This window comes from Rhincodon typus, chromosome 25, assembly GCF_021869965.1.
Source record: "Rhincodon typus isolate 14 chromosome 25, sRhiTyp1.1, whole genome shotgun sequence".
In the NCBI taxonomy this organism is placed as follows: domain Eukaryota; kingdom Metazoa; phylum Chordata; class Chondrichthyes; order Orectolobiformes; family Rhincodontidae; genus Rhincodon; species Rhincodon typus.
This window is the reverse complement of record NC_063356.1, coordinates 11,925,061-11,949,937: the sequence shown is the minus strand read 5'-3', so window position 1 is coordinate 11,949,937 and position 24,877 is coordinate 11,925,061. Positions and strand designations below refer to the sequence as shown.

General features: G+C 41.1%; 1 protein-coding gene across 1 annotated transcript in view; it reads left to right on the top strand.

Annotated features, from left to right (window-relative positions):
• Nucleotides 1-24,877, top strand: part of LOC109934025 (solute carrier family 26 member 9-like) — a 112,475-nt gene that overhangs the window by 46,270 nt on the left and 41,328 nt on the right. The window contains exons 5-13 of the mRNA XM_048611814.1: nt 1,057-1,167; nt 5,927-6,102; nt 8,293-8,457; nt 8,546-8,698; nt 9,471-9,553; nt 16,956-17,103; nt 18,296-18,409; nt 20,221-20,298; nt 23,174-23,269. Of these exons, the coding sequence (XP_048467771.1) occupies nt 1,057-1,167; nt 5,927-6,102; nt 8,293-8,457; nt 8,546-8,698; nt 9,471-9,553; nt 16,956-17,103; nt 18,296-18,409; nt 20,221-20,298; nt 23,174-23,269 (1,124 nt within the window). The remainder of the gene's footprint in view (nt 1-1,056; nt 1,168-5,926; nt 6,103-8,292; nt 8,458-8,545; nt 8,699-9,470; nt 9,554-16,955; nt 17,104-18,295; nt 18,410-20,220; nt 20,299-23,173; nt 23,270-24,877) is intronic.

Genomic DNA, 24,877 nt, shown 5'->3' with positions numbered 1-24,877 from the left:
TTGAAATTTTGCAAAATCATCCAACAGCACAAATCATTCATTGATTACACAGGAAGGGAGATTACAACATAATGGAATTGCTGTAAAATGAATTCCTTTGTGTGTCTTAGGTCCTCTAATTACAGAGAACTTTTTTTGCAAAATAAAAAAAACCTTTACGAACATGCACAGTTACTAAAGCAGGTCCGATTTATAGATTTTTTGCTTACAGAGAAGAAAACAAACACTGGGATTTAGCTTTCTCGATAGTTACAACTAATCTAAAAGCATTTCTCAATTGTGCTAGGTACTAGGAACTACTTGTGTGTATTGAAGTCATTTTGTCAGAAAGACCTTAGGTGGTGGCCTTTCCCCAATTATAGAGAACTGGTTATTAAAACAGCATGCTCTCTTTTGGTTTTGTATCTAAGATGGCTTGTAAGTGGTGACTTTTCACTGTACTCATGTGAGTACATGTAACAATAAACCTAATCCAAATTCATGCAATGTGGGCATCGTGGGAAGACTAGCATTTTCTGCCCATTCCTAATTGACCTTAAACCAAGAGGATGTCTTGGTCATTTCAAAGTCCAATTAAGATCAAGTCAAACGCATTATGTGGGTCTGGTCTCATGGTAGGTCAGATGAGATTTCATTCCCTAAAGGGTATTAGTCAACCAGGTATTAACCACAATCAACAATGGTTATATGTTTATTGATGTGACTAACTTTATAATTCAAAGTTATAAATGGAATTTAAATTCCATCATGTGCTATCAGGCAGGGGGTGAGTGGCGCTGGTGGTGGAGTGAGGGAGGACTTGAATCTGCATTCCAAGTTATTTTGAACTTGTGTCACCTAGTGACATTCCCGCTCTGTCATCTCATCATCATATTATGTAGTTTAGAATTGGGGAGAAGATGATGAGAACTTGTGCCATTCATCACTAGGACTTTTGCCCACATTGTCAACGATATCAAAGAAGAAAATGTGTTTTTGTTGCTAACTGCAGTGGTGTAAACTCAAGATTTGGATAGTAACATGTTGCTTTCAATTAAGATGTGTTTTCTTTAATAGGAATGGCATTTGCTTTGCTGGCCAGTCTCCCACCAGTCAATGGATTATATTCCTCATTCTTTCCTCTTCTTGTCTACTTCTTCCTTGGAAGCATACATCACATGGTCCCAGGTTTGTCTATCCTGCTGATTTTTTTTTAAATTCTTAGCATGATATGACTTGTACTTTTAGAACACTTAATTGTAAGATGATGAAAACCAAAGTGAATACCAATATTTTATTGCAAAGAACACTTGATGGGACAAAGGCAAACTACTGCTCAATTTGGAAATAAAAGCAGAATATCCTGGAATTATGCAACAGGCCTGGCTGCATTTGTGGAGAGATATCCAGAGTTACTGTTACACGCCAATGACAATTCCTTAGAATTCACAGGATCTGATCCTATCTGTAATAACTAAGCTGTTTGTTCTTTTTTAAATTCTGATCTTATTTCTGTTGCCTTCATTTTGACAATGCATGTCATTCTCACCTCATATTATGCTTCGCTCAACAAACCCGTTAAACACAAAAACAAAGTGACCCTCTGTTCATACTATTCTTGAATCAACAAGGAAGGTATGTAATCAGAAGATGAATTACAATGAGCTAGTCCATGCCAAAATATGAGGTTAAGCTAATGTTTCAGGTGAAACCTTTAGAAGAAAAACAATTCCGTTGAAGTATGACATTTAAAGGATGTCCTATTTCAGGTAGTAGCCAAGCTACTGTGTGTTTCCAGCAATTCTGACAAAATCAGAAAGTATTTTCCTACAAGTCATGCACCATTCTGACTTGGAGCGATGTTACTGTTCCTTCAATATCATTGTACAGTAAGCTTGGAATTCCCTCACTAAGAGCATTGTTGTGCATATCCATACCATTTGGATTACAACAGTTCAAGCACACTGCTACTACCTTCTCCAGGGCAATTAGGGATCGGCAAGAAATGTTGGTCTGCCTAATGATGCCTAAAACTCGTGAATGAATTTGTTTCCAACATACATATCTGCTGTTTCTCTTTCTCAGGGAGTGGTCGTACCTGTTAACTTTGTCCCTTAGCGAAATTCTTCATAAAATTCTCCCAGGCATAACTGAGATGGTGATTAATTTGTGTCAGAAATTGCAAATGGGAACCGATGGTGAATAGATTTTCATCATGAATATGAACAGTTGACTGTTGATGCATGGTCACAGACTTTTAACTGAGAATACACATCGTGTGTAGCAAATTTCTGAAAGAACTACAATAATGTAAAATGAATGTAATCCTACCCGTGACACATTCATCAACAAAAACAACTTGTATATGTATAGCACACTTATTGTAGTCAAATTAAGATGCTTTTTAAGAATATTTTCCCACCCAATTTGGCACAATACCACTTCATTAAGACAAGTGACTAAATCTGATCAGGGAATTTTAAGGAGCATCTTAAAGATTTGGACAGAAATAAAGAGGTGGTGCAATTTAGGGTGGTGATTCTAGAGCTTAGGACCTCAGCAGCTGAAGACGGGGCAGCCAATGGAGAAGTAATGAAAATCAATGCACAACGGGCGAGAGCTAGAGATGCACAGAAATCTCAGAAGGATGTCAGGTTTATAAAGTCTACAGAAATCGATAGTAATCAGTTTGATCTCATGAGGTGATATGATCTCTGGTACGTTCTGATCCATCGCTCAGCAGGTTGAGTGCAGTTGCTTCAGCATTTTGGGTTTGGTTTGTGAAAAGGCGTAGAATTACGTTTTAGAATTACGTGGCAAAATGACCTTAAGTGGCAGTATGGACAGGATTTAAAGGAAAAAAAATGTCAGGTTCTAATGTAAACATGTGGAATCATAGCCATTAAGCAAGTCCGACATTCATGAGAGAAAAACAGAGAATGCTCCTGAAGAAGAGTCCTATCGGACTCAAAGTGTAATTCTGTGTCTCTCAACACAGACTTTGCCAGACCGACTGAGCTTTTCCAACATTCTCTGTTTTTATTTCAGATCTCCAGCATCTGTAGTATTTTGCTTTTCTTTGAGCCCAATATTCGTGATACTTGGAACATACGGTCCCTCTAATTTTTCCAGCGTATGGGTCTGAGGTCCATACACAGCAGCAGCTGGAGATGGCACCTTAATGGGTGATCCTCAGAGCAGATGGGCGGTTTACAGGGAGCATTGCCAGGAATATCAGGAGTAAACACTCCCTATCCTTTCCTGAGGAATCTAACATCGCGGGAGGGGCAAAAATACAGAATTATCAAGTTTTAATAAGAGAAGTATCATTTGTAATATTCATCTTTGAATCCCTGAGGTATTCCAAACCAATCCAGATGTCGGCCATTCTTGGGCCTATTCGAATTCATGAAATGGGCACAATGGTAACCACTTTTGCAGAGCAGAGGTTTATGATGGGAAAAGCCCATAGTCTGCTCTTAAATTGGTTGTGGCTATTTTGTCCTTGTCGCCCAACTGAAATGAGACTTTTGTATCCATTTTCAGCCTGGATGCCTAATTTCCTATTGACTGGTCAAAGATTGCCATCAGTATGAAATTGTATTGGAAGCAGCTTAGAGAAGGTTCAACTCGATTGATTTCAGAGATGAAAGGTTTGTCTTATGAGGACAGATTAAGCTGTTTAGGCCTATCCTCTCTAGAGTTTAGAAAGGTGAGAGCAGATCTAGCTGAGGTATATAAGATGCTAAAGGAGATTGACAAAGTAGGCACAGAGTAGATGTTTTCTCTAGATGTAGAGCAATCTAGAATAAGAGGTCATAGTTTTAGGTCAAGGGGTGGCAGACTTAAAACAGAGATGAGGAGGAATTACTTTTCTCAAAAGGTGGTAAATCTGTTGAAATCATTACCACAGAGTGCAATAGTTGCTGGGACATTGAGCCAATTTAAGGAGGACATAGGCAGATTTTTAACTAATAATGGATTAAAGGGTTATGGGGAGAGGGCAGGAAAGTGGAGTTGAGGCCAAGATGAGATCAACCATGGTGGAGCAGGCTCATGGGGGTGAATTTTCCACTCCTGCTCCTGATTCTTGTGTTCTTCACTCTGGGTGTATAACAAACAGTGCAAGACACTTACAACAACTTTAAAAAGTTCTTTGCATGAAGTCAGAAAGAATAAAGTTCTGCTGCTGGATCCACAAAACAATTTTAGACTATTGTCAGCCTGCCTTCACCGCACACTCCCATCCCGTCTGCCTCCCACCTCCAAATCCCCTTCCCACTGACAACCAACACTTTCGAAAGCCTCCCTCACTCAAGACTTACCTATGGACCTGAATGCTGGATGAAAATAACTATACCCCAATCGGTGAGCTGCATTGTGATGCCTGGTTGCTACCCACGTACTGCCTGAATGATGATAATGAGCCTTGAGGACAAATTGAAGTCAAACCAAAATCACAGTTTCAGGCTCACTCAAAATTCTGATCCACATCTGGTGTTTCTGTCATGATTGTTTTCCAGAGTGTTAGCCCAAGTAATTAAAACTTTTAAAAGATGTATATTTTTGTTGTGTGTTTTATGGCTTTCAGTGGCTAAGCCAGCAATTTGGCTCACACCTAATTTGCCTTCTGAAGGTGAAGGTAGGCCACCATCTTGAACTGCTGTAGTCCATGTGGTGGAAATACACCTACCGTGCTGTTAAGAAGAGAGTTCCAGGAATTTTCCCCAGCAACACTGAAGGAATGGTGATATATTTCGAAGTCAGGTTGGTGAGTGGCTTCGAGGGGAACTTATGGTGGTGTTTCCATCTGTCTGCTGCCCTTACCATCTTAGGTGGCAGAGATTGAGGTTTGGAAGGGTTTGAATTCATGTTCAAATTGTGTGCTCTTCAAAACACTTCAATGGTCATATAACCTCTATACTGAAAGGGACCACCAGTCAGAGGTAAGTCAATTGTACTGTAACACTGATTCTTCAACCAATGCTTGGTGTGAGCACTGCTACCTGTCTACAGAGTGTAGGAACAGTGAATGTATCTTAATATTCCTTCAGATTACAGGATTAGACCAGAATGTATAGATTTTACCCAGCATACAGTGACCAGGAGTCATGTTTTACTACCAAAACACTCTCTCTGGAAGTTTCTGCTTTCAGTTGTGCTATCATGAGAAGATGGCAAAAGAAAGTAAGAATATTAGTTTAAAGAAAGGAGAACAAAATCAGAAGATAAGTCATCCTGGATCAATCCTGCTTCTTATGCTCAGTACCCAGTGACTGACACAGATTGCTCTTAAAGACAGGCTGTCTCTCTTGAGCATAAACTAACATGAAGAATATTGCTGCACTATAAATCGTGATAATTGCGAATCCCAGAAGATAGCAAAGTTCCAAGATATGTATGCTGCAAGAAAGGCTATAGTAGTGGAGATAGACAAAAGGAGAGATGTTGTGGTTCCACGAGGGCAGATGGAGACAAGTTATCTTCAAAGACCACCCTCAGAAGCGAATGCTAAAAGACAGCTGGAATAGTCAATTCCCAGCATCTGTACCCAAGGACCTGTCATTTGTGCCATATGAGGTTTATTTATCTCACACGGATAGTCAAGTCTGGTGATTGTAGCTTCACATGCCTTCCACTGCCCACCACGACACCAACATCTCATTCTGCTCAATGCACTAGGCTCCCTTCATTCATCCAGCACCCATTCCTGACATTCAGACCTTCCCACATCAAATTTAATCAGGATGGATGCACGAAGGAATTGTCGTCCCATCTGATTAATAGCCCGTCAACATTACGTGTACCATGGGGAAGGACGTAAGATTCTATCCCATGACCTTCTGGCTTACGTGGGAAAGTCCTAAGCACCGCTCAGGATAATGTAATGCATCAAAATATCGCCTCGCAGGTTTCTCATGCTAGTCACTCTTCATGTTTTCAACAGGTACCTTTGCTGTGTTGAGCATTATAGTTGGGACCGTGGTTCAAAATGAGGCTCCTCTTGAAAAATTTCAACACTTCAATGAAACTCTGAATGAAACGGTCACAGATAATGCCGCTATGAATGCGTATCGCATGAGAATTGCAGGAACTGTAACTTGCTTAACAGCTGTAATACAGGTAAACAATTCAGAAATATCACCCATCAGATGGAAGCCATTAAGACAAATTAGATTGGAAGCATATTTCAGCTCCAAGGAGAGTAAACTGTTTAATTCCTGTTTTATTCTATGTTTGTTTTTGTTCACAAAATGGGGGTAAATCAAACAGAAGTAAATTGCTGCAGATGCTGGAAATTTGAAATGAACACACAGAATGTTGGAGAAACTCAGCAGGTCTGGTAGTATCCATGGAGGGAGAAAAAGTAGACCTACTGGGCTGGCTTAATTGTGGATGTTGGAATCCTATTGTGCCGGTCCTCATCCCATTTGTGCCTGAGCCTCCCTCTTCCCTCTTCTCCACAGTCCCTACACTATACCACCTGCAGGATCTTGCCAGAGGTAGCCAAGATACAGGCTGTTCCAGGAAATTGGGAATACATAGATGGGAGGAACAATTGTTTAGCAACAGCCAGCAGGCCAACAAAGAAAGTGAGCACCATCAATGAAGCTGGAGGACCATTTTGGTGGCACCCTTTGTTCAAGTTTAGTCTGGACATAGCTGTGAGCCCATCAGTAGGAAGGAATGTCATGAATGAATGCCTTACGGCTACATTTGAGGTCTACTGCAGCTTGTAGTAAGTGGGGGAAGGGGTGTTAGGGAGCTGGGGGCTGTGGTTGGGTGGTAAATTTACAGGAGGAATCAATGGTCACCAGGAGTCCATCTCTAACAGATGGCGGGATCCACATTCAGCAGCGGGATAGTGGTGGGGACCACACCAACGGAGGGAGTACCTCATCGCCATTAAAAATGGTCAGTAACTGGACCTTCAGCTCAAATCAATACCATCCCATTTCATTTCAGCAGGTTGCCAATTTTTTTTTAATCCCCAGCTACGCTGGGAACATGCCCAATCCTGCAAATTCTCCCAGCAACCCAAACCTTCAATCCAATATCCACAGGGCCAGATCATTGGGCTTATATCGGAGATGGAGAAATTTAGAGATGTAATAGTTTTTTAAGCAATTATAGAGGCAAGGGAAGGGGAGTAAATTTAAAAGGCAAGGCCTGTGAGAGGGTGCAAGGTAGGAATGACTGAATGTCAAATGATTGATGATGCAAGGCCATTGGAGAATACAAGACAGTAATCAGGCAAGAAACAAGAGATGATCCTAGAGCAGGTTTCAGTGGAAATGCAGAATCATGACTAACAGGTGCCAGTCATAACAAGAAAAAACTAAATAAAAATCTGTTCTATAAAAAAAATCTAAAGGCTCTTGAGGTTCAGTAAGTAGTGTCACTACCACTGAGCCAGGAGGCCCATGTTCAAGTCTCACCTGTCATCATATCTCTGAACAGGTTGATTAGAAAATACCTTGGTCAAAATATAAGGGTTCTTGTGGTACCGTGGTGGTGTCACTTCTTCAAAGGCCTGAGTTCAAGTCCCACCAGCTCCAGAGGTATATAATGGCATCTCTGAAAGTTGATTAGAAACATCTTTTAAAAAGCACTTGAACGCTGCTACAAGCAAACCAGGGAAAATGCTATCAGACAACTTTCCGTTTCCTCTTAAACACCTATGTTCATTACTGTTAAGAACATTAAAATGAGGAAAAGGTTAATCGAAGAATAGTGAGACAGCTGATGGTATGGAGACCTTCAGGAATAACATCCAACTAAAAACGGCAACAGTAACCATCCTTCACACAGTTATCTATGTCAAATAAACAAAAAAAAACCCACAATTTGAATTAAGGCCATAGTTGTTCTCAAAGGATGTGGCTGTCCACCTCTAATTTCAAGTGAGCTGTGTGATGTGATTGGCCATTGCAGAGCAGTAGATAACATCAACCGCATTTCTGTAGATCTGGCGTCACATGTAAACTAAGTGGCATGTTTCTTTCCCCGAAGGACATACGTGAATCTGATGACTATTTACACAGTAGCTGGATGACGGTCATCATTGCTGGAACTAGCGTACAATTCCAATTTCATTAATTTGAGTTTAAATTCCACCAGCTGCTGTGTTGGAGTTCAGGCCCATGTTCCCAGGTCATTGACCCAACATCCAATGACATTACACTATGTTGCCTACTTTCCACTGTCATTGCGTGGGAAGAAGGGCAGGATACTCAGTGGCTGGTTGCAGTTAAAAAAATCAGATATACAATAAAGAATTGAATGATAATCTTCCTTCTTGTTAATTGACAGATTTGCTTGGGCTTTGTTCAGTTTGGTTTTATCTCCATCTATCTCTCCGAATCCTTTATCAGAGGATTCATGACAGCAGCTGGGTTACAAATCTTAATCTCACTGTTGAAATACATCTTTGGACTGACCATTCACGCTTACAGTGGTCCACTGGCAATAATATATGTAAGTAACTGATAACAAGCCATTAACGCAATATTTTCATTTCTATATTTTGAGATACAGCCTAACGTTTTACTTTTCTTCCAACCAGACATTCATTGACATCTGTAAAAACCTTCCCAAAACCAATGTAGCAGCGCTGATTTTTGCTATAATTACTGGTGTGCTCCTGTTCATTGTCAAGGAGATTAACGTCAGATTTAAACACAAGCTTCCATTCCCCATCCCAATGGAAACTATTTTGGTAAGTAACGATTGAGAGTTTTCATTTTTTTGGTGGATTTACATGACAGCCAGTCATCACACTTGAGAGCTTCTAAAGTTGTAAGTTGTTTACACTTGAAGTCTAAACTGCTCTTCTAACAGTCACTGAATGGTATATATTCTCGTGAATCAATGAACAAACTTATCACCGAATTTGATATTGAGTGTTCAGGCCAGAAATGCTCCCATTTTCCTTTGTCCTGTGCCATTATCAGTGGAGTGCTTATGAGGAAGAACAAATTTAACTTAGTGACAAAATTTTGAATGAGTGATTGTCAATGATATCTGTTCTGCTGTCTGTTATGTGGCTTTCTCAGCAAAGTCAATGGAATCAGTTGCTCAATAGCACAGCCCTGGAACGTTGCTGAAAAGTGTGATGTGTTGCTGAACCTTTTTGTCTTGCACTCATCAGGACAAACACAAGAATGCCAAATTTCAAATGACCACAACAATGTATACTACAGGTGAAAAGGGTGTTAATTGATTGCTATGTCAACTTTGAATTGTTGAACTATTGCCCTGGAGAAATCACTGGGGACCTCAATGCTCCCCCAGCTCTGAGTAATTCAAAAAACGTGCAAGGATTCAATGCTTTTTTACTCCATAAGGAATAACTTGCCTACAATGACAAACTAAACTTCATGGGACCTTGGGTGGAAGTAACAAGGAGTTGCTTGTGCCTGAGCAGAAAAAGGGGGAGGGAAATAGCTTTATTGCATTTCTTTAAAATATTGCTTTGTTTTCACTTCCAGGTCATCGTTACCACAGCAATCTCAGGCGGTGCAAGATTACCACAAAAATTTGGTATAGATGTTGTTGGAGAGATTCCCCTGGGGTTAGTATTAAAGAATATAAATTACTTTCTTTAAGATTCTTGCTGGCAAATTCTAACAGATATATAGCACAACACGACTGAGTCAAACACAGCGTCAATGTCCAGACCTGATCTATGATCATCATCTCATTTTGGAGATTAGGAGGAGTCATAATCTGAATCTAGCTACTGGAAGGGATTTGGGGAACTAGCTTCATAATTGGCAGAATATACAAAAGTTCTGACACATTCTACACTTAGGTTTTCATCTGTTAGTTTAAATTGTGTGACAGTTACATTGTTTGCACCTGATTTTCTAATATACAAAGGTGGAAAATAATTCAACAATAACTTGTATTTTTACAGTGCCCTTACCATAACAAAGGCAGAATAGTGGCTCAATGGTTAGGACTGCTACATCACAGCACCAGCGACCTGGGTTTGATTCCACCCTTGGGTGACTATGTGGAGCTTGCACATTCTTCCCGTGTCTGCGTGGGTTTCCTCCAGGTGCTCCAGTTTTCTCCCACAGTCAAAAGATGTGCAGGCTAGGTGGATTAGGCATGGAAAATACAGGGATAGTGTGTGTGTGGTGGTGGGGGAGGGGGTGGGTGGATCTGGGTGGGATGCTCTTTGGAGATTGGTGTGGGCTTGATGGGCCGAATGGCCTGCTTCCACTTGGTAAGGTTTCTGTGAAAATGTCCCAAGGCTTTTCACAGGAGCATGACAAAGCAAAATATGACTTCCAAACCACATATTATGGCAGATAGCCAAAAACGAGATAATTTTGAATGAGTGTCTCAAAAGAAGAAAGAAATATGGACAGAATGGAAGGTTCAGAAAAACAGAAATGTTACAGTGCAGAAGGAGGAATTTGACCCATCATCTCTGCACTAGTTCTTCAAATGAGTATCATTACCAAGTACCAATCCCTTGATTTTGCCCCATACCCTTGTGCATTGTTTCTATCCAAAAGATTTACAGAACAAATTTCAGAAAGGGTAAGGCTTAGATAACTGACTGTCACAGAGTCATACAGCAAGCAAGAGGCCAGAGTTAGCTGTGCACAGATATCTTGAATTGCAATGGCCTGGAGGAGGTTAGAGAGAAAGTGAGGAGTGAAACCATAGAGGGATTTGGAAACAATGGTGAGGATGACGAACATGAGAAGCGGGAGCAGGAGTAGGCCATCTGGCCCTTCCAGCCTGCTCCGCCATTCAATAAGATCATGGCTGTTCTTTTCATGGCCTGAGTTCCACTTATCCACCCTCTCACCATAACCCTTAATTCTTTTACTATTGAAAAAATTACATTTCTTAGCTTTCAATACATTCAATGAGGAAGCCTCAACTACCTCACTGGGCAGGGAATTCCACAGATTCACGACCCTTTGTTTGAAGAAGTTCCTCCTCAATTCAGTCCTAAATCTGGCCCCCCTCATTTTGAGGCTATGCCCTCTTGTTCTAGTTTCACCCACCAGTGGAAACAACCTCCCTGCTTCTATCTTACATATTTACTCCATAATTTTATGTGTTTCCATAAGATCCCTCCTCATTCTTCTAAATTCCAATGACTATAATCCCAGTCTAGTCAGCATCTCCTCAAAAGCCAACCCTCTTAACTCTGGAATCAACCTAGTAAATCTCCTATGCATCCCCTACAGTGCCAGTGCATCCTTTTGCAAGTAAGGAGATCAAAACTGTACATAGTACACCAGGTGTGGCCTCTCCAGTATCCTATACAGCTGTAACATAACCTCCCTGCTTTTAAACTCAATCCCTCTAGCAATGAAGGACAAAATTCCATTTGCCTTCTTAATTACCTGTTTTACCTGCAAACTGACCTTCTGCAATTCATGCACAAGGACACCCAGGTCCCTCTGCACAGCAGTATGCTGCAATTTTTTACCATTCAAATAAAGTCCCTTCTACTGTTATTCCTATCAAAATGTATTTAGTATCCACATTTATCAACATTGAATTCCATCTGCCAGACCTTTGCCCACTCACTTAAACTATTTATATCTCTCTGCAAACTTTCAGACTCCTCTGCACACTTTGCTCTACCACTCATCTTAGTGTCATCCGCAAACTTTGACACACAACACATGGTCTCCAATTCCAAATCATCATTGTAAATTATAAATAATTGCAGTCCCAGCACTGATCCCTGAGGCACACCACTAGTCACTGATCACCAACCAGAATAGTATTCACTTATCCCCATTCTTTGCTTCCTGTTACTCAACCAATCCTTGATCCATGCCAGTACATTGCCTGTAATGCTGTGCACCTTTATCTTATGCAACAGTCATCTGTGCGGCACCTTGTCGAATGTCTTTTGGAAATACAGATATACCACATCAATTGGGTCCCCGCTGTCCACCGTGCTTGTAATATCTTCATAGAATTCCAGCAAATTTGTCAAGCATGACCTGTCTTTCATGAACCCTTGCTGCGTCCTCCCAACAGGACAATTTCTATTTAGATGTCTTGCTATTTCTTTCTTGATAGATTCAACCATTTTCCCCACTATAGAAGTTAAACTAATTGGCCTATAATTCCCCATCTTTTGTCTATCTCTTTTTTCCAATCTGCTGGAACTGCCCCAGAGTCCAGTGAATTTTGGAAAATTACCATGAATACATTTACTATTTCTCCCGCCATCTCTTTTAGTAACCTGGGATGCATTCCATCAGGGCCAGGAAACTTGTTCTACCTTTAGCTTCATTGGCTTGCCCAACACTACCTCTTTCATGCTAATGATTGTGTCTAGGCCCTCAGCTACCTTAACCTCTTTGTCATCAATTATTGGCATGTTATTCGTGCCCTCCATTAAAATGAAGGCATTACTGGATTGGGAACAAACTTAGATCAATAAGCACAGGGAAATAGGATTGGTTGCAAGTAAGGCCGGTACAGTTTTGGATGACTTCAGGTTTATGAAGGTTGTCAATTGCTTCGAACTTCATGATTTTACAATAAGTATTTAGTATGCCCCAAGCAGTAGATTTGATAAACCAGCATTTTCGGCTTGATGCAGCAATTTGGGGGAGAGTGGGCATTAGCAAGAGCTAAATGCTCTGTGTAACTAACACATTGCTATATGAGCACAGGGACCTCAATGCCCATATTCCTGATTTACACATTGCAGTTAATTCATAACATTGAAATCCTGAAATGGAATATAAAGGGTGTTGTAATATCGCTGCATGACCGAATGGCCTCCCTGGAGTCTAAATGAAAATATGTCTTTTGGCTTCAGGATCAGATTGTAATCAGCACCAGAAGTAGCTAATAAATCCGAAACCACTCATCCAGTATTCTCAACATGCTGGTGAATTTTCTGGGAAAACTCAGAAAGCTGTTCAAAGAAAAGTAAATTTGTCACTCAGCACGTGAGAATGTTTATGCTGAAACATAAAGCTGATCAACATCTGGATACAAACCCAGGGAGGTGGTGAAAATCTCCTCGGTCTGTCCTGTAATTGAGTGGTGTATTGTTCTCCTTATTTAAATAAGGATGAAATGTGTTGGAGACGGTTCAGAAGAAGCTTACAAGGTGTACATCCGGAGTGAGCAGGTGGCCCTATGAGGAAGAACTGGACAGGTTGAGCTTGTTTTCACTGGGTTTAAAAGGATAGGGGGTGATTTGATTGGAGTTTATAAGATCCTGAATGATATTGACAGGATGAACAGAGAAAGAATGCTTCCTTGTGTGGGTGAGTCCAGAACTATTAAAATTAGGGGTCATCCTTTTAGACCAGAGATGGTTGTGTGACCCAGGGGCACTCTGCCTCAGAGGATGGTGGAGGAGGGTCATTTAATATTTTAAAGACAAGGAATCAAAAGTTATTGGGAATACTGTTAAAGGAAGGATATTATTAAGCTGGAGAGGGTTCAGAAGAGATACACCAGCGTGTTGCCAGGAATGGAGAGTTTGAGTTATAAGGAAAGGCTGGATAGGCTGGGCCTTTTTTCACTGGAGTGTAGGAGGTTGAGAGGTGACACTGTAGAGGTTTATAAAATCATGAGACCTTTAGAGTGGTTCATGTGTGGAATGAACTTCAAGTGGATGTAAGTATAGTTACAACATTTAAAGGATATTTAGATAAGTACGTGAATAAGAAATGTTTGGACAGATATGGACCAAGCGCTGACAGGTAGGGCTAGTATAGTTTGGGATTATAGTCGGCATGGACTGGTTGGACTGAAAGGTCTGTTTCCATGCTGTATAACTCTGACTCAATCATATATGGTAATGGGGGTCTAGTGGTATTATCGCTGGACTGTTAATCCAGAGACCCAGACAACGTTCTGGGGGCCTGGGTTTGAATCCCACCACAGCAGATGGTGGAATTTGAATTCAAAAGAAATCTGGAATTAATAGTCTAATGATGACTGTGAATCCATTGTCGATTGTTGGAAAAACCCATCTGGTTCACTAATGTCCTTTAGGGAAGGAAACTGCCATCCTTACCTGATCTGACCTACATGTGAATCCAGATCTACAGCAATGTGATTGACTCTTAACTGCCCTCTGAGCAATTAGGGATGGGCAGTAAATGCTGCCTAGCCAGTTATGCCCTCATCCCATAAATGAATAAAGGAAAAAAATATGTGGAATTCAGAATATAAACGGGTCAGCCATGATCTTATTGTATAGTAGGGAAGGCTTGAATGGCTAAATGGACTAATTCTGCTCTTAATTCATGTATTCATATGTTCTGCTCCCTAAAGACCCTACACACCAGAAATGAGTGTTGATGAAGGTCTTAGTGATAAGCAGCAGAGATGTTCTGACAATTCTATACTAACTAGAAAAAAATTAGTAACCATTTTCAGTGAGAAGGTACAAGGTAGTCTAAATAGTAAACAGAATAAATCCTTATTTAACAGCTATTTTTCTAAAATTTCCATTCACTAATCAGTGCACCAAATAACATTGTGTCTAGCTTGACCTACATGACACAAAACAATGGGCTCTGATTTTGAAGCTGTGCAAGTGACCAAATTTTGAGTGACTCAAAATTGGGCCCATTATGCACTTGAAGTAGGACCTGTTTAGTTCCCACAGTTTGACAGCCCTCACCTTGAAGGTCATAGTTTCACCTGAAAATATTAAATCTTTAAGGAACTGGATTTATCAAGATTTATTCCAGTGTAGAGAAGTGTAAAGTGAGAGATTGTAATACAAAGGATAATTTCTAGAATGCCCGCGGTGTGGAAGCAGGCCATTCAGCCCATCAAGTCCACACCAACCCTCTGAAGATCATCCCACTCAAACCACCACCACCCCCATCCCCCAACCCTGTAACCCTGCATACTCTGGGCAATTTAGCATGGCCAATCCACCTAACCTGTACATCTTTGGACTGTGGGAGGAAACCAGAGCACCCAGAGGAAACCCACACAGACACAGGGAGAATGTGCAAACTCCACACAGACAATTGCCTGCTGGTATTGAACATGGGTCCTTGGTGATGTGAGGAAGCAACGCTAACCACTGAGCCACCCTTCCAGCATTATGTCCTTCTAATATGCAGCTTTACTAGGGGGTACATATTTTGGGGATTCTCAGAAGAATTCCCTGTAATTTAGAGCCCATTAATTTTAATGAACAGAAGATCTGCATGAGAATATTTCTGAATTACCAATATGCACGCATCATCTGATAATAGAATCATTATAGGCAGTACTTATGCATCATGTACAAAATACTCTGGGTTAGTGAGGCATCTTAGAATAGTAGAGGTTTACAGCACAGAATAAGGCCCTTCAATCCATCAAGTATGTGCCAGTCAAAAACAAGAACCTAACTTTATAGGTTCTTGTACCTTTTGTAAAGTCCTCCCAATCTGAGCAGTGGTAAATGCAACTTCCATAACAGACAAACATTTTGCTTTTACATCCAAGTGCACTTGACCTAAAAAAAGGTTAAACTCCATGAGGGATAAACCATTTTCTGCTTTATTTTAGTGGTAATCTGGAATGAGATAGTCAATTAGCCCCAGTTTTCAGTCACGGGTCTCTCTTTTTTTGGGATCTGACCTGCAACTGAACTCCAACTGATGGTGAAGAGGTTCCTCTGGTTTTGTTAGCTGGAACATATCCAGAGTATTAACGTATTTTATCTTGAAAGGAACCTGCCACCTATGCTGGCAAGTTAAAGGCCAGAGGGAACCATATCCTGCCTAATTAAAAAGTACTACGTGTGGCACACAATGCCCCCTTTTGGGTGGTGTGGTGGCTCAGTATTTAGCCCTGCTGCCTCTCAGCATCAGGGACCTGGGTTCAATTTAAGGCTTGGGCAACTGTTTGCTGGAGTTTGCACATTCTCCCTCAAAGATGTGTGGGCTAGGTGGTTTAACCAGGGGAATGCAGGGTTACAGGGGTAGGGAGGTGTTTCTGGGTGGACTCAATGGGCTGAATGGCCTGCTTCCTAATTGTAGGGATTCTGTGATTATTTGCCTTGTGCCCTGCACTACTACATGGCAGTAATGGCAATCCTGACAAAATCTGTTGACTGTTTTATCTCCCAGCTTTTACTGGAAAGCTCCTGTTTATTTTTTTGTCCAAAATTAAAACCCAGGACCTAGGAGGAACAGTGACATTGTAGTATTGTTACTGGGCTGATATTCTGGAGGCATAGGTTCAAATCACTCCAGGAGAGTTAGTGATCTTTAAATTAATTAAACCAGAATTGTTTTAGCTAGTCTCAGTAATTGTGACCAGGAAGCTGCTAGAATTGTGCAAAAACTCTGTGTGAGGACAGAAATCTCTTGTTCTTACCTGAGCAGGTCTGCACGTGTCTTTAGACACACAGCAGTGTGGTTGACTGTTAACTGCCCTAAAATGGCCTAGCAAGCCACTCAGTTGTATCAATTGCACAACACAGGCTGCACTAATTCAAGAAAGGTGGCTCACCATCACCTTCTCAAGGGCAACGGACGGGAAAACAAATCCTGCGAATGACATTTTGAGACAATGTTCAGCTTTCCACATTGTTGTCCAAATGGTAAAAGTTGTTGTGCCTTTCCTATGTTAAGTTCAGATTTTTAATTTGATTTCATTGGGATTTCTCCAAGTGATAGAATTTGCACATTCTCCCCGTGTCTGCGTGGGTTTCCTCCGGGTGCTCCAGTTTCCTCCCACAGTCCAAAGATGTGCAGGTTAGGTGGATTGGCCATGCTAAGTTGCCCATAGTGTTCTGGGATGTGTAGATTAGGTGGGTTATAGGGGGATAGGTCTGGGTGGAATGCTCTGAGGTTCAGTGTGGACTTGTTGGGCTGAAGGGCCTGTTTCCACATTGCAGGGATTCTATGATCTATGATCTTCTATGATCTATGATCCATTATTTCCCAATGGAATGTCTTCCAAGTGTTTCAAGCAGTTAGTAAATATTGGCGTATTTTGTCTCCAAGGCTGCCTCCTCCAGAAGCTCCTCTGGTTAATCTGTGGGGTGATATGATTGGACCTGCATTCTCACTTGCTATTGTTGGATACGTCATTAATCTAGCAGTGGGGAGGACAATCTCCGCTCGGCATAGCTACATTGTCAACGCAAACCAGGTATGAAACTGCTCACAAGTGTGTCAAGGGTGGCCTTTTAAAAATCAACTATAATATTCTAATTACAACATCAGTAAACTCTTTTATTCCAGGCTGTTGTTCCGTTCCACCAGTGCCAATCTGTCAATTGTTTTTGTAAAATGAATACTTTGTAGCTGTGGATTTTGTAGTGATAAGGTCAAAGTGTATAATCTGGCATTAATCCCAAATGTTTTATATCATAAGTGACTTCAAATATCTTCCAGAGCAACTAACCAACAATTCTAATTATCTCAGCTAACTGGGCCAACCTTGCCCTTCCTCATGAGCTTGATAAATTGCCTGCTGGATCTAGAAAATAATATGCGGTTGAAGAAAACATTAACCATTGTTTCCCTGCCCTCATGCCAAGTGCATCTTATCATCCCCTAGCAAAGCCTGTCTCTCAGACCTTTAATTAGTCCACTTTTTCATTACACTTCTACCTTGATACTATTGTTAAGTAAAGGTTCATCCTTTTACCCTCTTGCCTTCCTTCACCAACTGAATGAAGTTGAGAAGGAATCTTCCTTAATTGCTTGATCCTAATTAAAGCTGAAAATATGCACTGAATTTTCAGGTCCCACTGAGGTCAGGAACAGAAGTAGACAGGATCCACAAATACCAGCAGTGGAGGGGGTATCATTTTCCATAAAGCATTCCTAGCACAGACAATTTTGGGGTCAGCAAGGCTGCTTGCTCTCACAAGGATATCAACCAATTAGGCTGGTTAAAACCTCATTATTAGTGGGTAAAGAAGGCCATTTTCAAGTTGTCCTCGATTTCCACTATGATGAGGGAATGGGAATGCGCATCGGTCTGGATATGGGCACATAATGCCTGAAATGTTGTGACTCACAGGTTAAACTCACAACTATTGTCTCTCTCTAATGAGAGCTGCCAGGCTTACAGCCCACCAGGTGATTTCACCTTTACTTGTATGAGAAATGGATAACCAACCCCTCCTATCGAAGGAAGGCTTCAATATAAATGGACTTTGAACAACTTCCATCTAAACATAAGATCTGATTTTTGGACAGATGTCAATAGTTTTGAGATGCTCTCTGATTACAGCAGTATTTGTAACTGTACCAATATATATTATGGTAACATAAACTTTCAGGATTCCAATCTTCCTTGCTACTGTCGTAATTTCTGCTTTTCTATATTCCAGGAAATGTTGGCACTAGGCTTTGGTAACTTTTTTGGATCATTCTTCCGCATCCATGTTATCTGTTGTGCATTGTCAGTGACTTTGGCCATAGAAGCAGGTGGTGGAAGCTCACAGGTAAATTGACTAATTTCGTTGCTGCTATTGCTACTGAAGGTATGGATCTAAATGGCAAAGTAAAGATTTAAGAGCCCCCAGCACATGTAAGCATACCACTTCAGTTTAACAAGTGAAAATTTAACAGTTTACTGACATTGATACTTTCCTGTAGCTTATCCATTTGTCTTACCCCTTCCATAATGCTGGATTTCATGGTCATTTTATATAGCTCATGATGACAAACAGAAATCCTTCATGGTATATGTTTCCCACCTCCTGTGAATTCAAACAGAAACTTATCAGTGGCTGGTAGCCAACTAGGACTACTGTCCTGAGAAAACCCTCTCAGAGACACAGTGTGGCTGTAGACTTTCTGGAGCAAACTCTGACATGGTCTCTGCTGCCAGAAAAATCCAATAAAGGGATCTGGAACAATACCAGGAATTCTGGAACACCGTTCAGTTCCTTTATGAATCCACGTTGATTAATGTCTATGCAGCAAAACACATTATTCACTTTGGTGACAAGTGGGGATTTAGCCCTTATCTGGTTCACAACTTTCTCAATGCTCAGATCATTAAAACAATCAGTGAAAAGGCAGGATTCCTGGCAAGTAGGTATGAGCACATTTCTCCAATTAGAAGGTTCCGCAACAAAAGCCAAAAGCACAGACTTTTATGGAGCTTTGCCAGTGTAATACAGGCAGGAATGTTTGCAAACTCAGACCTGAACATTTCAGATACTGTGAGTCCTGACCTGACATCTGAGTTGCCTGTAGATTCTTGTACAGTTTGATCCCCATGCAGTCCTGGAGTGGATAAGCACAATGACCTCTGTGTCAGCGGTGAGGACTCCCAAAAGTGTAAGTTTCCCTGATCTGCCTCAGAAGAAGCTGTCATATAGAAGCAAGTCTCTCCAGACAGGTTCAGGTCAATCTCCAAGCTCGGACCCATGGAGATCAATGCGATATAATTTAAATGACCTCTCACACGTTGATCGGCGAAGCCATGGTTTGGAGAGGAGAATAGAGGAACCATTGTTTTTTTGATGGGGAGTAACTCTGCTCCTCCATGCACCAGCCCAGAATGATTTAACTGGAATATTCATATATTTCATTGAGGCAACACCACTAGTTTGCTCACAGCCCACCAAATATTTTTTCACTCCTCTCCCTGACTCTACAGGATAAGCAATGGAGGCATTTGAGTACTTCCTGACACTTATAGTACCCCTGAAACCATTTTTATGATTTACAGGGCTTTGAATTTTTTTTTGCTGCTTTTGCACTTAGAGTGAAATCTCCATTTTTAACTTCTCGCTGTTGCTATTTCTTATGAACACCAGATTTTGTACTGTTACATATTAGCCCATTTGTTCAAAGCACCGACTAAGACCTAAATGAAGTCAGTTTGTGTGTGTGTGTGTGTGTTTGTATCTGTGTGTGTGTGTGTTTGTATGTTCGTGTATGTATGTGTTTGTGTGTGTGTGTGTTTGTATGTGTGTGTGTGTGTGTGTGTGTGTTTGTATGTGTGTGTGTTTCAGGCACGCACTGTTTCCCTCATAGTGTATTCTTGGAGCTCAGAACTAATTGAACAGCCAATCATGCCAATGCTGAAACTTGATGAATGTAAAATAGGCCAATTGCTGGCTGTAAGGTCACCTGTACACAATCCAGCTGTATGGATAGCTGCTACCATCTGGAGCAACCCCTTGACATAGAGGTTTATTGAAGTTATCACCGTTACTAAAAACGTAATGCAAATATTTATCCTTGTCTAGAGACCTTCAAATTAGACTTTGTGATATGATGTGTCATCTCTTCATTCCAGTTTGCAAGTCTATGCGTAGCGACAGTGGTCTTAGTGATACTCCTGGTTTTAGGAACATATTTGGAGCCACTACCGAAGGTAAGAGACTTTTCATGGGATGACGCATAGAAGGAACTAACTTGCATTTCCGTGAAGCATTTTGTGTCTTTGAAAACCCCAAAGTGCCTCACTGCAAATTCATTGCTTTTAAGGTGAAGGTCACTGTTGTAACGTAAGGAACTAGGGCCAAGTAGCGGTGATAACTAACAGATCAACTGTTTTTACTGCTTAAGTTGAGGGATAACCAATGACCGGGACATTGGAAAAGGTGCATTATCTTCTTTCAAATAAATCCACGGGAGTCTTCACTGTAACCAAAGGGATGAACATCAATTTAGCATTTCATTCAAAAGATGGCATTTCTGACATCTGGCTCTTTCTTCTGTAAACCACAGCCAGGCTTGACCTACGGCACATACCACTAAATCTGTCAACAAACGGACATTACCAAATATTGAACGACTGAACATGTCTATTATTGAGTCATAGAGTCATACAGCGTGGAAACAGACCCTTCGGTCCAACCTGTCCATGCCGACCATGCTCCCAAATTAAACTAGCCCCACCTGCCTACAGTTGGCCCATATCCCTCCAAACCTTTCCTAATCATGTACTTATCCAAATGTCTTTTAAAAGTAGTAACTGTACTCACATTAATCACTTTCTCTGGCCGTACATTCCATACATGAATCACTCTCTGTGTAAAAAAATTGCCCATGAAATCCTTTTTAAATCTTTCTCCTCTCACCATAAAAATATGTCCTCTCGTTTTGAACTCCCCTACATTTGGAAAAGACCCTTGTCATTCGCCTTATCAATGCCCGTCATGATTTTATAAACTTCAGTAAGGTCACCCCTCAACCACGTACGCTCCAGTGAAAATGTCCCAGTCTTTCCAGTCTATTTTTACATCTCAAACCCTCCATTCCCAGAAACATCTTTTCTGAACCCACTCCAGTTTAATACTATTCTTCCCATAACAGGGCAATCAGAACTGCACATGGTATTCCAGAAGCGGCCTCACCAATGCCCTGTACAACCTCAACATGATGTCCCAACTTCTATACTCAAAGATCCGAGCAATGAAGGCAAGCATAGTAAACACCTTCTGCCTTAAGAATGCCTAATTTGAAATTAAGCCATTCTAAACAACATATGTTTGTACTTACATTTAAGCATTTTTTTTTGTTCAAAGTCCTTGTTTTCTCAAGCACAGAAATAGTCTTTGAGATATGCAAGTGGCTGATGATGGAGCCGAGGTCCACAAACCCTGAGGCTGTGATTCTGCATAAGCACCTTGACTATAGTGGCTCATTGGGAATTGGAAATGTATCCCCATGATCATTAATTTCAAAGTACCCTGGTCTGCTTTCACTATAAAGTGTCTCACAATCAACATCTCAAATCAGTTTGTTATCATGCACACTTGTCTGTGATAGCAGCACAGCTAAGCATGGTGCCAGACCTGCTGAGTTTCTCCAGCATTCTCCGTGTTTGTGTTCAGATTTCCAGCACCTGCAGTATTTTGCCTTTAGCATGGCAGCCATGTAATTCTGCAAAATATTCATCTTCAAAGTTTGGCTGAAGAAGATGATCTAGCCACCTGCAGATGCGTCGAGGTCAATGGCCAGATCTTGACGTAACTAGTAATGTTGTCAGTGTTTGTTGATTGATGAGGAGAGTGAAACTTCAACCATAGATGTGTCAATTTTCACAAGTGTAGAATCAGCTTTGGAGCTTCCTGTTTTCCATTAGACTAATTGCATTCAGTTCTTTTGGTTAACATGATGCAAAACAATGGGTCATTCATTTCCTCCAATATAAGGTGAGAGTACAGTTCTAATTGCATTTCCTCATGCTCTTGTTGTGACACATTCCCCAAGTTGTTTGAAGTGTGTGACTGAAAGAGATGCTACCTTCATCTTAGCCTGTCAAGCACTGTTTGCTGAGCAATTGTCCATTCTCATTGTGCTTTCTTGCACAGTAGCTTTTGAAGAGGCTGCATGATCTCTGCCTACTTAGGTATGAACTTATGATAAATGTTGACAGCACTGAGGGTCAGTTCCAACTCTTTTACCTTAGACAGGGCCTGAAGCACATGGACAGTTTGATACTAAAAACTGAAAGAACTGCAGATGCTGTAAATCAGGAACAAAAACAAAGTTGCTGGAAAAACTCAGCATGTCTGGCAGCATCTGTGAAGGAAAAAACAGAGGTAACGTTTCGGGTCCGGTGACACGTCCTCAGTTCTGACGGAATGCCACCAGCCCCAAAATATTAACTCTGTGACGTTTTGATATTGTTGTCTGTGTGCTCCAGTCCAGTTGCTGTCACCCAGAAATGTCAATCTCACATGCCACAGATGTGCATCTTTCCTCATTGAACACCAATTGTGTTGTGTGAGTCAAATGAACACTGTTGATGACCACTGATTACTGTGTTTTGCCTTACTTTTCCATGGACAATGATGTCACTGATGGGTTAAGCCATCCCCTTAGCTCTGACAAGGGGAAGAATGATATTCTGGATTCTATGAGGCACTGAGTTTAGCAATCTGGATAACAGCACAGAGAACTGGCAACAGATACACTAACACCAAACAATTGAACGCACAACACTGACTAATGCCTATATTGGTCTCTGGGTGGAATACAGCATTCAAAAACTCTGAAGCAATCAACCTCCTGCAGCAGGATGAACTAGCTGGACCAAATGGCCTCCTTCCTTGTGTATTTATAGGATTTAAAGTGGATCAAAGTGTATAAAAGGGAACTGGGAAATAAAAGAGTTATAATATTTTAAATAGACACTGGCAGCGTCCAAAAGACAAGGGGTTACATGATCCTTATGGTTTCAAAAAACAGCAGCGTTTGACATCATTCAAGTACATGAATGTGCTTTGTTTTGTTTCTAGGCTGTACTGGGAGCATTGATAGCAGTGAACCTGAAAAACACTTTAATGCAGGTCACAGACCCCTATTACCTGTGGAAGAAAAGCAAACTGGACTGTGTAAGTGGGATTTGTTTAGTATGAGCATCAGAAACATGTAATGTGTTGGCTGCAGTTTGTCAAGGCACATATGGACAGCATATGCTTGAATGTGCAGCTCCCAGCACCCTCTTCTGAACTAGTTGTTTAGAAATTCAGACTTTTCTACATGCATTTTGAAACTCAAAAACTGAGATACACCAAGTTCTAAAGAAATCTAACCGAATTGTAGTGTCCACTTACTAAACACATGGATGTTACAGTACTGAATAATTCATTCCAAACCCAGGTTCCAGACTTGTGCCAAAATACCTGATCATCACAACAACATCATGAATTTAGATTGTTTTGAGTGTGTTGTAAAATATCCCAAAGTGTTTCACAGATAAATTACCAGATAAAATTTGAAACAGAGTTGAACAAGGGATCAATTGGGACAGGTTACTAAGATCTTGAAGGAAGGGAGCGAAATGGAGAGGTGCAGACAAGTAAGGAGAAGCCTCCAGCATCTAAAGCTTGGACAGTTGAAGACATATCCATCAGGGGTGAAGCAATTAAAATTGGAGAAGCAAAAGAGGCCAGAGTTGGAGGAGCACGGGATTCTTGACGTACTGTGGGGCTGAATGATGGTGCAGAGATACGAAAACAATAAATCAATCATGTTATTGATTGCTACACAGTGACTCACGGTGAAAGGTGCAGACTCTGGTTAGGAGCACTATCAACCTGAACAACAGTGCCTTTCAGAGTTGAATATCTTACCGTCAGCAGCTACTGTTAAGTAAAACAAATAAAAACATGGTGAAGTGGACAAGGACAGCTACAACTCATGGCACTGTATGAAGCATGAGTAAGCAGCTTCTAGAGAGAAAACTGGAAGGCAAAGTTAGACAGTAGCACAGGAAAGCAATGTGGGGGAGGCAAGTACTTGTGGTAAGGTCACTGTGGTAGGGAAAAGGTTAGGAAAACTAGGAAGCCCACATGAAAGTGTAGGAGATATGCAGCTGCATTAAAAATTCCAAATAGCTTGCTTAGGTCACCCTCACTGGTTTCCAAATTCTTCATTTTCAAATGCTGTTAAGCAATAAAAAATACATAGAAAACAGGTGCAGGAGAAGGTCAGTTGGCCCCTCAAGCCTGCTCTGCCATTCAATATGATTATGATGATCATCTAATTCAGTACCTTGTTCCTGCTTTCTCCCATACCCTTTGATCCCTTTAACCCTTTGAACTAATTCTAACTCCTTGCTGAAAACATTCAGTCACTTCCTGTGGCACAGACTTCCACAGGCTCACTACTCTTTGAATGAAGAAATTTGTCCTCATCGATGTTCTAACTACCCCATCCTCCTCATCCCAGTTCTAACTACCCCATCCTCCTCATCCCAGTTCTAACTACTCCATCCTCCCCATCCCAGTTCTAACCACCCCATCCTCCCCATCCAAGTTCTAACTACTCCACCCCTCACCATCCCCATTCTAACTACCCCACCCTCTTCATCCCAGTTCTAAATACCCCATTCTCCTCATCCCCATTCTAACTACCCCACCTCTCCTCATCCCCATTCTAACTAACCCACCATCCTCATCCCAGTTCTAACTACCCCATCCTCCTCATCCCAGTTCTAA